The sequence below is a fragment of the Thalassophryne amazonica genome, chromosome 15 (genome assembly GCF_902500255.1).
Source record: "Thalassophryne amazonica chromosome 15, fThaAma1.1, whole genome shotgun sequence".
Classification (NCBI taxonomy): Eukaryota; Metazoa; Chordata; class Actinopteri; order Batrachoidiformes; family Batrachoididae; genus Thalassophryne; species Thalassophryne amazonica.
The window spans coordinates 9,817,202-9,830,360 of NC_047117.1; the positions used below are offsets into that span (position 1 = coordinate 9,817,202).

The 13,159-nt window shown below is 39.3% G+C and overlaps 1 protein-coding gene across 2 annotated transcripts in view; it reads right to left on the reverse strand.

Annotated features, from left to right (window-relative positions):
• Nucleotides 1-6,438: 6,438 nt before the first annotated feature.
• ncf4 (neutrophil cytosolic factor 4) overlaps nucleotides 6,439-13,159 on the reverse strand; it is a 36,624-nt gene continuing 29,903 nt past the window's right edge. Inside the window, exons 8-10 of one of the 2 annotated variants that reach the window (XM_034188169.1) lie at nucleotides 11,812-11,961; nucleotides 9,820-9,890; nucleotides 6,439-6,812 (exon numbers count right to left, since the gene is read on the reverse strand). In XM_034188169.1, the coding sequence (XP_034044060.1) occupies nucleotides 6,605-6,812; nucleotides 9,820-9,890; nucleotides 11,812-11,961 (429 nt within the window). In that variant the 3' untranslated portion in view covers nucleotides 6,439-6,604. Of the gene's footprint in view, nucleotides 6,813-9,819; nucleotides 9,891-11,806; nucleotides 11,962-13,159 lie in introns of both variants that reach the window. The other variant, XM_034188168.1, reaches the window with a different exon arrangement.

Genomic DNA, 13,159 nt, shown 5'->3' on the forward strand with positions numbered 1-13,159 from the left:
AATCAGGCACAGTCCCCCGCAGTACAAGCAGGGATCATTTGTGGGTTTTCAGCTCGTCACCTGCAGGACTCACGGTGAGTCGGAGTGGCTCAGCTTGTTGGATCAGAACTGACAATACAGTTACAGTGGTGTACCCAGGGGAACCACATGAGGGCAAAGATTAGGATGGACCCCAATCAACAATATGCTAAAAACACAAAATGACTTTTCTCAGTTATTGCTTTGCTTGTCAGTTGTTAGTGATTCTTCAAAAACTGACACCCACTGGAATCTCATTAACCTGCTGGTGAACCTGCTCAGATTGAGACATTATTAACCCACATCCCAGTGATCGACTACCCATTACAGTGCCGCACAATGAGATTCATCCTCTTGGGATTTTTACACATTTTGTTTATGCCTTTTCAAACACAAAAAGGAATTCAAGATTCTCTACATTAAAATGTTTAAATTATCCTCCTACAATTCAAATGGAAAGCAAATCTCTGCAACTTCATATAAATATTTTTAAAAAAAAGTAAAGACAAAACGAAGAGTTGCATAAGTAACAGCATCCTTTAATATAACACACATAAATAATCAGTTTTATACACTGCGCGTGCTCTGATTGGCCGATTACCGGTGTCATATTATCCCAAATCAAACCGGTTTCCTCCATGACAATCGGCCCCCAATGTGTATTTTCTTTACAAACCAGGAAGCTACAAACACGATTAGAAAAAGCAAGTCAGACATGAACGTACTCCATAAATATCTAAGCAACATCTAAAAACACACAGATTGAAAGCTAACGACCGGACCATCTGTTAGCAAGTTCTTCATGGAGGTGAAGAAAGCGAACAAGTCCAACACCGTCAGCAGAATACTCGGGTAAGTCTGTGTGTTTATATATATATATATATATATATATATATATATATATATATATATATATATATATATATATATATATATATATATATATATATATATATATATGTGTGTGTGTATAATAGCCATATAATAAACTAATTATTAACCTCGTTTGCTTGGTCTGTGCAGGGATTTTTTTTTTTCTTTTGCATGGGGCTCGCTGGCGATCAGTCTGTAATGATACCTCGGTCTGATATTTCTCTGTACAGACCTGACACTCAATAGTTTATTATTGCCTGTTTTCTTCAGACAATTCAGGGATAGATACATGAACATTTTCAAGTCATTGAATGTCTTGGACTTTATAACATAAATTATGAAGAAATCCAAACAGTTTGGCACTCTATGGTAAATCTGTGTGGAGGTGACAGTTCTCCAAAACTGAGTGCCTGTGCAAGAAGGAGACTAGTGAGGAAAGCCACCAAGACACACAGACAACACTGAAGAAGTTATAGGCTTCTCTGGCTGAGAGGGAAGAAATTATGCATTTCTGCATTTATTATTATCCACATAAAACTCCCAGTAATAATATCTATTACACAGGGTGCTTTTGTATCTCTCTATTCTTAGGTGTGCATGAACAAATCAAATGTGGGAAACAATTATAACGTTTGTGCAAACGGTTGAGTGCTGAATGAACTGCGACCTCGTTGCTTATTTATTTCTGCATCACTCGAGCTCGGCATCAGCCACAGATGGGACAACCTGTGCAGCGATTCACCGCTTTTGCTCACCTTTCACTGTGGCGATACAAATGGTAACGTGCTGAATTCGGCATTTCTTCTGAAATACGCTTCTGCGTTACATTGATAAAGCATGATTGCATCATATCATCATGTAGAGAACAGCCACCTTGAATTCCATGCTGGATATTGTGTTTTTTGAGATAAAGAAATGCAACCTGCATCGTTCACTGTATGCCCACAAAGGTTATTTTGTTTAGTTTCTGTCTTATCATGAAAGTGTCACACATTTCAATGACTGCTTGTGCAGCTCACCAGTTTTATAGGGACACGACTTTGACCTTAATGACATTCATTATGAGATTTAATTAGATTTACAACAGCGTTGGCGTGTCATGACAGCAAAGACAAATGTTGATAATTCAATTCTGGGCACAGGTTGGCTGGATATCAGACTACTGAAGAGTCTGTCCATTTTGAGATCCAGTTACAAGGCAAAGAGGAAAGTATCAATGAAAGGAGGCAAAAAATGGCCACTTTACAAGATAAAAAAAATAAACTGACAGGTTTAAAAAATGTTGCCATCACCAAACAGTGCAAGGGAACGAGCAATCATCCCTTCAGGTTTCATCAAAACCAGACTAGTATTCAAGATGTTATGCTCTTTCAAAGTGAAATTTTAGTTGACCGACTGAACCCACTAAGTGAACACAAGAACATTGAATAAGACTGTACAAAACTGGCATAAATTTCCCAGTTTTTTTTTCCTTGACAAGATGAGGTCAAAAGGTTGTCAAAGACCCAAATCCCAAATAAAAATCCTGTGAGGATGTGACCCTTTTTCTGTTCCTATGAGTCTGAGGCTGGGCGTGGCTGAACTGTTTGCAACTCACACCTGCAGTCAATCATCTACTCCAGTGCAGTTTAAAAGACTGAGTCATTCAGCCACTCCTCGCTAGTTCGTTGACGCACCTCCTGTGCTGGCCACACCCAGCCTCACCACCTGTTCGGGGGTACACGTTGGACTTTTTTGTACAGATCCTAAGCTTTTGGACTCTTCTTTTACCTCGTCAAGGTGCACACTTTGGGGTCCAATTTATTAATCTACGTAACAAAACCTTTAAATATGGATTATAATCACTTTAAATATGCCTGACATTTACAATAATAGAATTATTTTTTTTTATTCAGTGTATAAGATGGTGACTGGAACAGCAGTCTGTCAAGCGCAATCACATCATGCCAAGGCTTCATACAGAAGTTACCAGCACACGCTACATTATCCTTTGACCTTGATAAATCATGTTGCATGTGCAAACCTCACCTATTTGCAAGTTCCCTCCAACAATTTTGCACACTCAGGTGGACAAACCCCAAATTACATATTCATTAATGCAAATGAACTAAATGTAAATGTACAGTGTGATGCGCTATTGTGTACATGTGAAGCTTGCAATCCTCAGTACGTACTTAGTAACACTGCATGCAGTTTTTTTGCATGCTTTTACACATGCAAACCTTTAGTATAACAAGCCAATAATGACATGCTGCTGAAAAATAAAAACAGATATGCAAAAATTTGTGCATGTACTATTACAATAATTTTTTTGGAAATGAACAAATCTAAATGACTAGTCAAAATGTTTTTTGCAAAATCTGAAATTTTCCAGATGTCGTCAATGCATCTGTCAAGAGCACCTTTGTGTGCACGTAATGATTATTAATCAAGACCCAGATTTAAAAAAAAAAAAAATAGAATCTGTAAAACATTAATCTGTAATTATAGTGGGCGATTTTAATATCCACACAGATGCTGAGAATGACAGCCTCAACACTGCATTTAATCTATTATTAGACTCTATCGGCTTTGCTCAAAAAGTAAATGAGTCCACCCACCACTTTAATCATATCTTAGATCTTGTTCTGACTTATGGTATGGAAATAGAAGACTTAACAGTATTCCCTGAAAACTCCCTTCTGTCTGATCATTTTTTAATAACATTTACATTTACCCTGATGGACTACCCTGCAGTGGGGAATAAGTTTCATTACACTAGAAGTCTTTCAGAAAGCGCTGTAACTAGGTTTAAGGATATGATTCCTTCGTTATGTTCTCTAATGTCATATACCAACACAGAGCAGAGTAGCTACCTAAACTCTGTAAGGGAGATAGAGTATCTCGTCAATAGTTTTACATCCTCTTTGAAGACAACTTTGGATGCTGTAGCTCCTCTGAAAAAGAGAGCTTTAAATCAGAAGTGTCTGACTCTGTGGTATAACTCACAAACTCGTAGCTTAAAGCAGATAACCCGTAAGTTGGAGAGGAAATGGCATCTCACTAATTTAGAAGATCTTCACTTAGCCTGGAAAAAGAGTTTGTTGCTCTATAAAAAAGCCCTCCGTAAAGCTAGGACATCTTTCTACTCATCACTAATTGAAGAAAATAAGAATAACCTCAGGTTTCTTTTCAGCACTGTAGCTAAGCTGACAAAGAGTCAGAGCTCTACTGAGCTGAGTATTCCATTAACTTTAACTAGTAATGACTTCATGACTTTCTTTGCTAACAAAATTTTGACTATTAGAGAAAAAATTACTCATAACCATCCCAAAGATGTATCATTATCTTTGGCTGCTTTCAGTGATGCCGGTATTTGGTTAGACTCTTTCTCTCCGGTTGTTCTGTCTGAGTTATTTTCATTGGTTGCTTCGTCCAAACCATCGGCATGTTTATTGGACCCCATTCCTGCCAGGCTGCTCAAGGAAGTCCTACCATTATTTAATGCTTCAATCTTAAATATGATTAATCTATCTTTGTTAGTTGGTTATGTACCACAGGCTTTTAAGGTGGCAGTAATTAAACCATTACTTAAAAAGCCATCACTTGACCCAGCTATCTTAGCTAATTATAGGCCAATTTCCAACCTTCCTTTTCTCTCAAAGATTCTTGAGAGGGTAGTTGTAAAACAGCTAACTGATCACCTGCAGAGGAATGGTCTATTTGAAGAGTTTCAGTCAGGTTTTAGAATTCATCATAGTACAGAAACAGCATTAGTGAAGGTTACAAATGATCTTCTTATGGCTTCGGACAGTGGACTTATCTCTGTGCTTGTTCTGTTGGACCTCAGTGCTGCTTTTGATACTGTTGACCATAAAATTTTATTACAGAGATTAGAGCATGTCATAGGTATTAAAGGCACTGCGCTGCGGTGGTTTGAATCATATTTGTCTAATAGATTACAGTTTGTTCATGTAAATGGGGAATCTTCTTCACGGACTAAAGTTAATTATGGAGTTCCACAAGGTTCTGTGCTAGGACCAATTTTATTCACTTTATACATGCTTCCCTTAGGCAGTATTATTAGACGGTATTGCTTAAATTTTCATTGTTACGCAGATGATACCCAGCTTTATCTATCCATGAAGCCAGAGGATACACACCAATTAGCTAAACTGCAGGATTGTCTTACAGACATAAAGACATGGATGACCTCTAATTTCCTGCTTTTAAACTCAGATAAAACTGAAGTTATTGTACTTGGCCCCACAAATCTTAGAAGCATGGTGTCTAACCAGATCGTTACTCTGGATGGCATTTCCCTGATCTCTAGTAATACTGTGAGAAATCTTGGAGTCATTTTTGATCAGGATATGTCATTCAAAGCGCATATTAAACAAATATGTAGGACTGCCTTTTTGCATTTACGCAATATCTCTAAAATCAGAAAGGTCTTGTCTCAGAGTGATGCTGAAAAACTAATTCATGCATTTATTTCCTCTAGGCTGGACTATTGTAATTCATTATTATCAGGTTGTCCTAAAAGTTCCCTAAAAAGCCTTCAGTTGGTTCAGAATGCTGCAGCTAGAGTACTGACGGGGACTAGCAGGAGAGAGCATATCTCATCCGTGTTGGCCTCTCTTCATTGGCTTCCTGTTAATTCTAGAATAGAATTTAAAATTCTTCTTCTTACTTATAAGGTTTTGAATAATCAGGTCCCATCTTATCTTAGGGACCTCATAGTACCATATTACCCCATTAGAGCGCTTCGCTCTCAGACTGCGGGCTTACTTGTAGTTCCTAGGGTTTGTAAGAGTAGAATGGGAGGCAGAGCCTTCAGCTTTCAGGCTCCTCTCCTGTGGAACCAGCTCCCAATTCAGATCAGGGAGACAGATACCCTCTCTACTTTTAAGATTAGGCTTAAAACTTTCCTTTTCGCTAAGGCTTATAGTTAGGGCTGGATCGGGTGACCCTGGACCATCCCTTGGTTATGCTGCTTTAGACGTAGATTGTGGGGGGGTTCCCATGATGCACTGTTTCTTTCTCTTTTTGCTCCGTATGCATCACTCTGCATTTAATCATTAGTGATCGATCTCTGCCCCCCTTCACGGCATGTCTTTTTCCTGGTTTTTTCCCTCAGCCCCAACCAGTCTCAGCAGAAGACTGCCCCTCCCTGAGCCTGGTTCTGCTGGAGGTTTCTTCCTGTTAAAAGGGAGTTTTTCCTTCCCACTGTTGCCAAGTGCTTGCTCATAGGGGGTCGTTTTGACCGTTGGGGTTTTTTATAATTATTGTATGGCCTTGCCTTACAATATGGAGCGCCTTGGGGCAACTGTTTGTTGTGATTTGGCGCTATATAAGAAAAAAGTTGATTGATTGAGTTGAAAACATATTACTAGTGAAGGTGTGCACGCTACTGGCTGCTTCTCCAAAGACTCTGGGTTGCATCTGGATGAAAAAAAAAAATTAATGTGGTGCTGCATTAGAAACTGTATTTATACCAAGAATGAGGTGTAATTTCTTTATTCAGAAATCATAGCGTCTCGAAGGAAATTAGCATTGAAACAAGAAAAAAAAAGTTCACTATGACATAAAATATTTAGACTACGGTACATACTAAACCTATAGACAAACATTTTGAAGGAATTAGAGTTCCTTCTCAGCTGAGGTTCATGTTCTGGTGTGGAAATGTTAAATATTTTCTGTACTTCCCGTGGATTCGCCCACTTTTCTTCTCTTAGGCTTCAGTGTTGTAAACAGAAAGGTCAGACGTCATGGACACATACAGTTCCCATGGAAACTGATTAACAGGCCTCTTGGCTTTGCCCTGCTGACGTCTGCTCTCCCAGATCATCAGCTGGACGTCCTCATCATCCAGAATACGGATCAGGTCGTCTTCAGGGTCGTGGTAGTTGAGAGCGATGTCATCCACCTTGAAAACGCTTCTGTGAAGGCAGGGGGGGCGGGGGGGTGGTAAACGACACGTTAATTGAGTGTTTATAGCCTGTGATGGTGTTTGCTAACTCATTAACCTGTTAATTTAATTTGTGTCTCAAGCAAAAATAATAAACCCCACACGTTTAAAACGGAGCCTATATCGAAAAAATATATCTATCTATCTATCTTCCCCTTTAAGAAATACAAACAGTAAGATACTGTGTGGAAAATCTGCATACAATCAGCAGTTTGAAAAACATAGATAGTGCAAGGAGACTAGTGAGGGAAGCCACCAAGACACCTGTGATAACGCTGAAGGAGTTACAGCCTTGTGTGGCTGTGACTGGAGAAACTGCATAGTTCATCTTACAGATCATCAGTTACACAGATTATTACGCCCACCAAGGACATAATAAAATCATCAGTGTTTATTTATTTGTCTGTTAGCAGGATTACATCAAAACTACTGCATGTATTTGGAAGAAATTTTCAACACAGATAGATATTAGGCCATGGAGGACTCCATTAAATTTTGGAGGTGATCCGAATTCTGGATCAAGTTTCACTTTTTATAGGCTTTGAAGGATTACTTCAAAACGATTTCACGGATTCTCACCAAATTTTCACCACGGACACATATTCGACCGTGGAAGACAGCATGAAATTTCTGATGTGATCCGGTGTTGCAGACTGAACGGTCTGCCCCTAAAAATTGGTCCGCCATTTGCCTCTGCGCATGCATCATTTCGGACCACAGCAGCACGTCTGACACAGAGTCTTTTCACCCAAAGTGATCAAATGGATTAATGGGATTATTAACCATCAGATGATAAAGGTAAAACCTCTTAAATCATTCTAAAGTCAGTTATAAGCAAAAACGAGGCAAAATTCCGTGACAGATTGAAATGTCCGGCACACAGTGAATGCATCAGCTAGCAGCAGCTCATTTAGCCGCGGTGCTGTGATCGCTTCCGCCGCCTTTTATGATGAAATAATGCTGAATTTATGTGGAAATGATTGTTGTACAAAAGCTTCAGATATCTGTCGCTGAGACAGATGATGACTGGAGGCAGTTTGAAGCAGAAACAAGGTGTTAATCAGGGGGACTGATTTTTTTGGGGGGGGACCATTCGATTGGCAAGAGCAAATCCAAATTCTGGATCAAGTTTCATTTTGTATAGGCTTTGAAGGATTACTTCAAAACAACTTCTGAATTTTGGAGGTGATCCGGATCCGGATTGGTGGACATCAGAAATCTCTGATTGCTCTTGTTCTGTTATAGAACAGGAATTTATTTAAAAAAATAAAAAAAAAATAAAGTGAAATTGCAGTTTCAGGTTCCAGGAAGAAAACAGGAGAGTCTTCAGCCTCGATTGAATCTGTTTTCTTGTAATAAATAAATAAATAAATATCTGGAGACACTCATCAAAGGAATATTCTAATCAATTCTCAGCGCTGCCGCCAGCAGGCAGGGTCATAAAAGCTGATTTGAATCATAACTGCAATTAGAGCTTAAATATTCTACATTATTTTATTGTGATTCCGGTGGGTTGTCTGGAAAAGATAAGCACTTTCCGTTATTGCATTACGGATCGTGTCAGTTTGGCAACATTGGAGAGCTGCTGCAGCCCCGCCTTCCTCACAATGTTCCGCTTCCTCTTTCTTCACTGGATTTTTTTTCGCTTCCTTCTTATAGACTCTGCTGCTCCTCACGTCTTCATCAGCGCTCCACCTGCTCTCTGTCGTCTCTCCATCCATTTATCAACGCTGAGCCATATTAAAGCCCAGGGCCGCCCGCACTCCCATCCATCCCACTCCAGGCCACAATAGACTCCAACACAGGAAAACAATAATGAGCAGATAAGCCAAGGAAATGAACTGATTATGAATGGGGAGGGTTAATCATCACAGTGCTCACCTACCTAAATGAGATAGTAATGAGAGACAAGAGACAGAGAATGAAAGAGAAAGAAGCAGATACGATAGTGTAATGAGCAGAAGCATCCGGTTAACGGTGGCGCTGCAGGGAAGGGGGGGGCGGGCGTGCAACCGGAGGTCCCACTGATGACTGGCAACTGGAAATTTGCAGCTTTGCAGTGCACTGAATATGTTGGTGCTCAGGGAGGAGCCGGTGAATGAATGAATGAATGAACAGACTTCAACTCATCCACTCACACGTCTCGGATAAAATACACAATAAAATGCAAAAAAAATATCTGTTTAAAAAGGTCAGAAATCAACTTCATCTCAAAGAGCAACACTGCACACATAATGCTGTCAATTAAAAAACAAAAAAAAAAGAACAGAAAAATAAACACACACACACACACTTCTCCCATCAGAGGGCCCAGGGCTCTCCACGTGAAATTTTGCCTGAAGAGGGGGTGAGCCGATGCACGAGCATGGACAGTATCATGTATATCACAATGCCAATTTGAATAAAATGTTTAATTTCATCATAAATAAAAAATATATCACAAAAAACTCACCCGATTGTGTCAATTTTTGTCTTATTCTAAGTCATTAAATGTATTCCATGTAATTTTATTTAATTTCAGGTGAGCATTAAACCAACTTTCTTCAAAAAAGGCAGTGAACTGGTGCTTGGCCAATACGAAATAAATATATACACACCATATATAGCATAACTGTAATGTGCTCTGATGGAATATGTCCATTTTGTGTTCCATTAGTACTTTTTGTTCAGTGAGGTGTGGTAATTCACCCACAGGTCTGAGGTCACATTTGCCTCTTTCACAGTTCCACTCTTATTTCTTTCCACCCACAAATGAATCCTCCTTTTTTCAATCAACTGTATTCTCAAGAAAATAGCTGTCAGTCAGTTTTCCACGCCGATTCAAATGAAACATAAGGTCGCCCATCAAATCCTCCAATGTTCCAGAAAAAAGGACCTCAGCAAGACAATAAAAAGTTGATTATAAAGAGGTGTGTCTGAGCTCAGGACTAACATTAGCACAAAATTAAAATAAGCAGACAAGAGGAGATGTACTGTACCTCATACGAGACAGTAACTCGTTGTAAGTTGGCTGGATGTTGATGTCCTCTTGCACACACACATCTCTGGAATAAAGAGCACATATCCGTCACCTCAAGACATAACAAACCTTCAAACAAAAACAAAAAAAACCTCTACAAGACAATAAAAAAGGGAGAAACTTCAGGAAGACTACCAGAACAATGATTATACTCATTACATGCACTCAAAAAGTACAAATCACCAGAGTAGTTATTCACACAGCTGCCCGTCCACATCACATGTACCCGAAGGAATAAAAAGTTTATCCACTAATCCATAAACAGACAAGTAGTCCTGTGCCAAAGTAGTCTTAAAATGTCTGAAATAATATAATATTATATTATTATAAATAATAAATAAGATTATAAATAATTATAAATATTTATACATAGATATATCAAATAGGCACCAATTTTTCACCTTTAAATATTATAGCAAATTATAGCAAAAAATGAAAAAACAAACATTTTTTTTCAGTGGTCTTTTACAATTTAGTACTTCATCAGGTTTGTACTATTATTTTATTACGTAGTGACCATCAACATATACTAACCAGCTATGCTTTGCCACCTGCTGGACATGTCTGGAATAATCTGTTTGTTCATAAGGCCAAAAGGTAAAAAGGCTAATGTGAACACTGATACAGATCTGAAGAGAAAACTGAAAATATTATTCTCAACTACTCCGTTTACGTGAAGGGTCTTTCTTACGCAGGTTTGTTTTACAAATGTGTCAGTCCATGAAATATAAACTTTTCTATAATAAGTCAGAGGGCCTCATAAAGCAAGAACATGTCTATGAAGGTTTGTTTCTGTGGACCTACACAGAGAAGAGCATTCTGGGTAGTTGTCAACAAGAGCAGCACAAAGAGCGAAATATGAGTTTGTTAAGTTGGTGTATGGTTTCATAGTAGAGGTGATAATGAAGTCTGGAAATTATTTTTATAGCGAAAGACTGGCTTTTTAAAGATTGTATATGGACTGTTTTCATAGGGACAGATTGCCATTTTACAACTGATATGCGGGGTATCAGCCCCCATTTTCAAACAAAGTGTTTTTTATTTATTATGTGGAAAGTAAAATCAAGATGGCGGCCATAATGGAAGACAGATGACGCCCATTTTCAAAAGAAACCTTTCTCCAGCCTCCCCAGTTGACCACCACGAAAATTATTTTAATCACAGGATGAGTACTTTTAGTTAATGGGTGCAAACGAAAAATCAAGATGGCATCTGTAGCAGCCATTTTCAAAAGAATACTTTCTCTAGCTTCCCCTAATGCACCACCAAGAAATGGGCTCAATCAGATGAGATGTTGTTTACTTATGGTGAAGAAATTCAAACCAAGATGCCACCCGTGGTGGCCATATCAGTGCTGCCAACCGTCCTGCATTGGGCGGGACAGTCCCGGTATTCACCCCGCATCCCGGATGAGTGTGTGCTGGACGCCCATTAGTCCCACATTTGTGCGGGTCTGGGCATGCACCCGGACCCCTCTATCCGCTTTGTGCCCTTGGCACTCGTGGGTGTTCCACATTGGTAAATTCAAATGTTGGCAGGTATGGCATAATGGATGACTCCCATTTTGGAAAGGAACCTTCCCCTAGTCGCCCACAATTGACTGACAAGAAATGGTTTCAATCGGAAGAGGTGCTCTTTAGTTATTGCTCGTAAAGGAAAAAAAGATGTCCATAGCGGCCGTACTGGATAACAGACTGTGTCCATTTTGCAATCAAATCTACCTCCAAGAACTGGTTTCAATCAGAGATTGTTATTTAGTTCTTGTGTAAAAACAAAAACTACAAACAGCCACTCAGACGGGGGTGGGGCATAATGCCCCAGTGCTTGATTAAGTACGGGTGTGAAAACTGTTATTTTGCTTCTGCTTTCACTGGAGATAAATGAGCAAGTTTATGACTGCAACACTGCCCCCGGTGGACATGTGTGTACACGTAACCTTAAAATACCTGGTTTCCACTCCGGCAGGTGTGAGCAGGTAGCAGCGCAGACAGCTGTAGGTGTGGCCTTCACTTTCCTCCTCATCCAAATCACTCTCTGGGAGGGGCTTAATGATCTTCACAAAGGATTCTGGGAAAATACCTGTTTGATTGTTCACCGTTCCCTGCATGGAGATGAGGATGGAGTAGTGGTGAGAGGTTTGCAAGGAGCACAGATTTAACATCTGAAGTTTTCCAGAGTGACAAGTTTATCAGATGTTGCACCAAACAGCTGTATGTCATTTTAATGCACTCCAGGTGCGTGTCTTTGTGTTGGCACACAGCAAATATCAGCAAAATCAGCACAAAACGTCACGCCAATTTATGAGGCTACAACAGCAAGAACATCACGTCTGGGTACCATCTGCACAACATTTATATAATAGGTGCTGCTGTGAGGATGTACTGTCTTATAGGAGACAGTAAGTCTTTGTAAGCTGGCTGGATGGTGATGTCCTCTGGTACACACACATCTATGATCTCTGGAATAAAGAGCACATATCCATCACCTCAAGATAGAACAAACCTTCCAAACAGGAAAAAATATAACGCAATGCTAAAACACCCTCGGCCGTATGAGCAATGTGTTCTTCATAATTTGCAGTTGTTCAATTAATTATTAAGATCCTCTGTTTGTACATGTTCAATAAAGTCCACTAATCAATCAATCAAAAACAATATCTACGTTTTAACGGTGTCTGCAGGAGGCCTTGCGTGTATGCATATATGGGCTTGAGAAGAGCAGAAGTTGTGCAAATCAAGGAATATTTGTAGATCATCCTCTGTGCATTAGCACATATTAATGAGACAAAATTGAACTCCACAGAAAGTCAGCTTTGAGTTAGCGGAAGTTAGCATGACACACATCTGCAAATTGTCTTGTAAATCAGTTCAGAGGTGTTATTAGGATCCAAAAACAGCATTTTCAGTTTTAGAAGTGTTTATTTCTCACTAGCATTTACATAATATATGAGAAAAGTGTTATTTTTAGCCAAAAACGAAGCGATGTTAGCAGCTAGTGACACCAGGAAGTGATGTCACCACGCTAACATCAGCTAAATGTTTAGTAAATCCTCCCAGAGGTGTTATCAATTTACAAAAACAGCATTTTCAGTTTTAGAAGTGTTTATTTCTCACTAGCATTTACATAATATATGAGAAAAGTGTTATTTCTAGCCAAAAACGAAGCGACGTTAGCAGCTAGTGACACCAAGGAAGTGATGTCACCACGCTAACAACAGCTAAATGTTTAGTAAATCCTCCCAGAGGTGTTATCAATTTACAAAAACAGCATTTTCACTTTTAGAAGTGTTTATTTCTCAC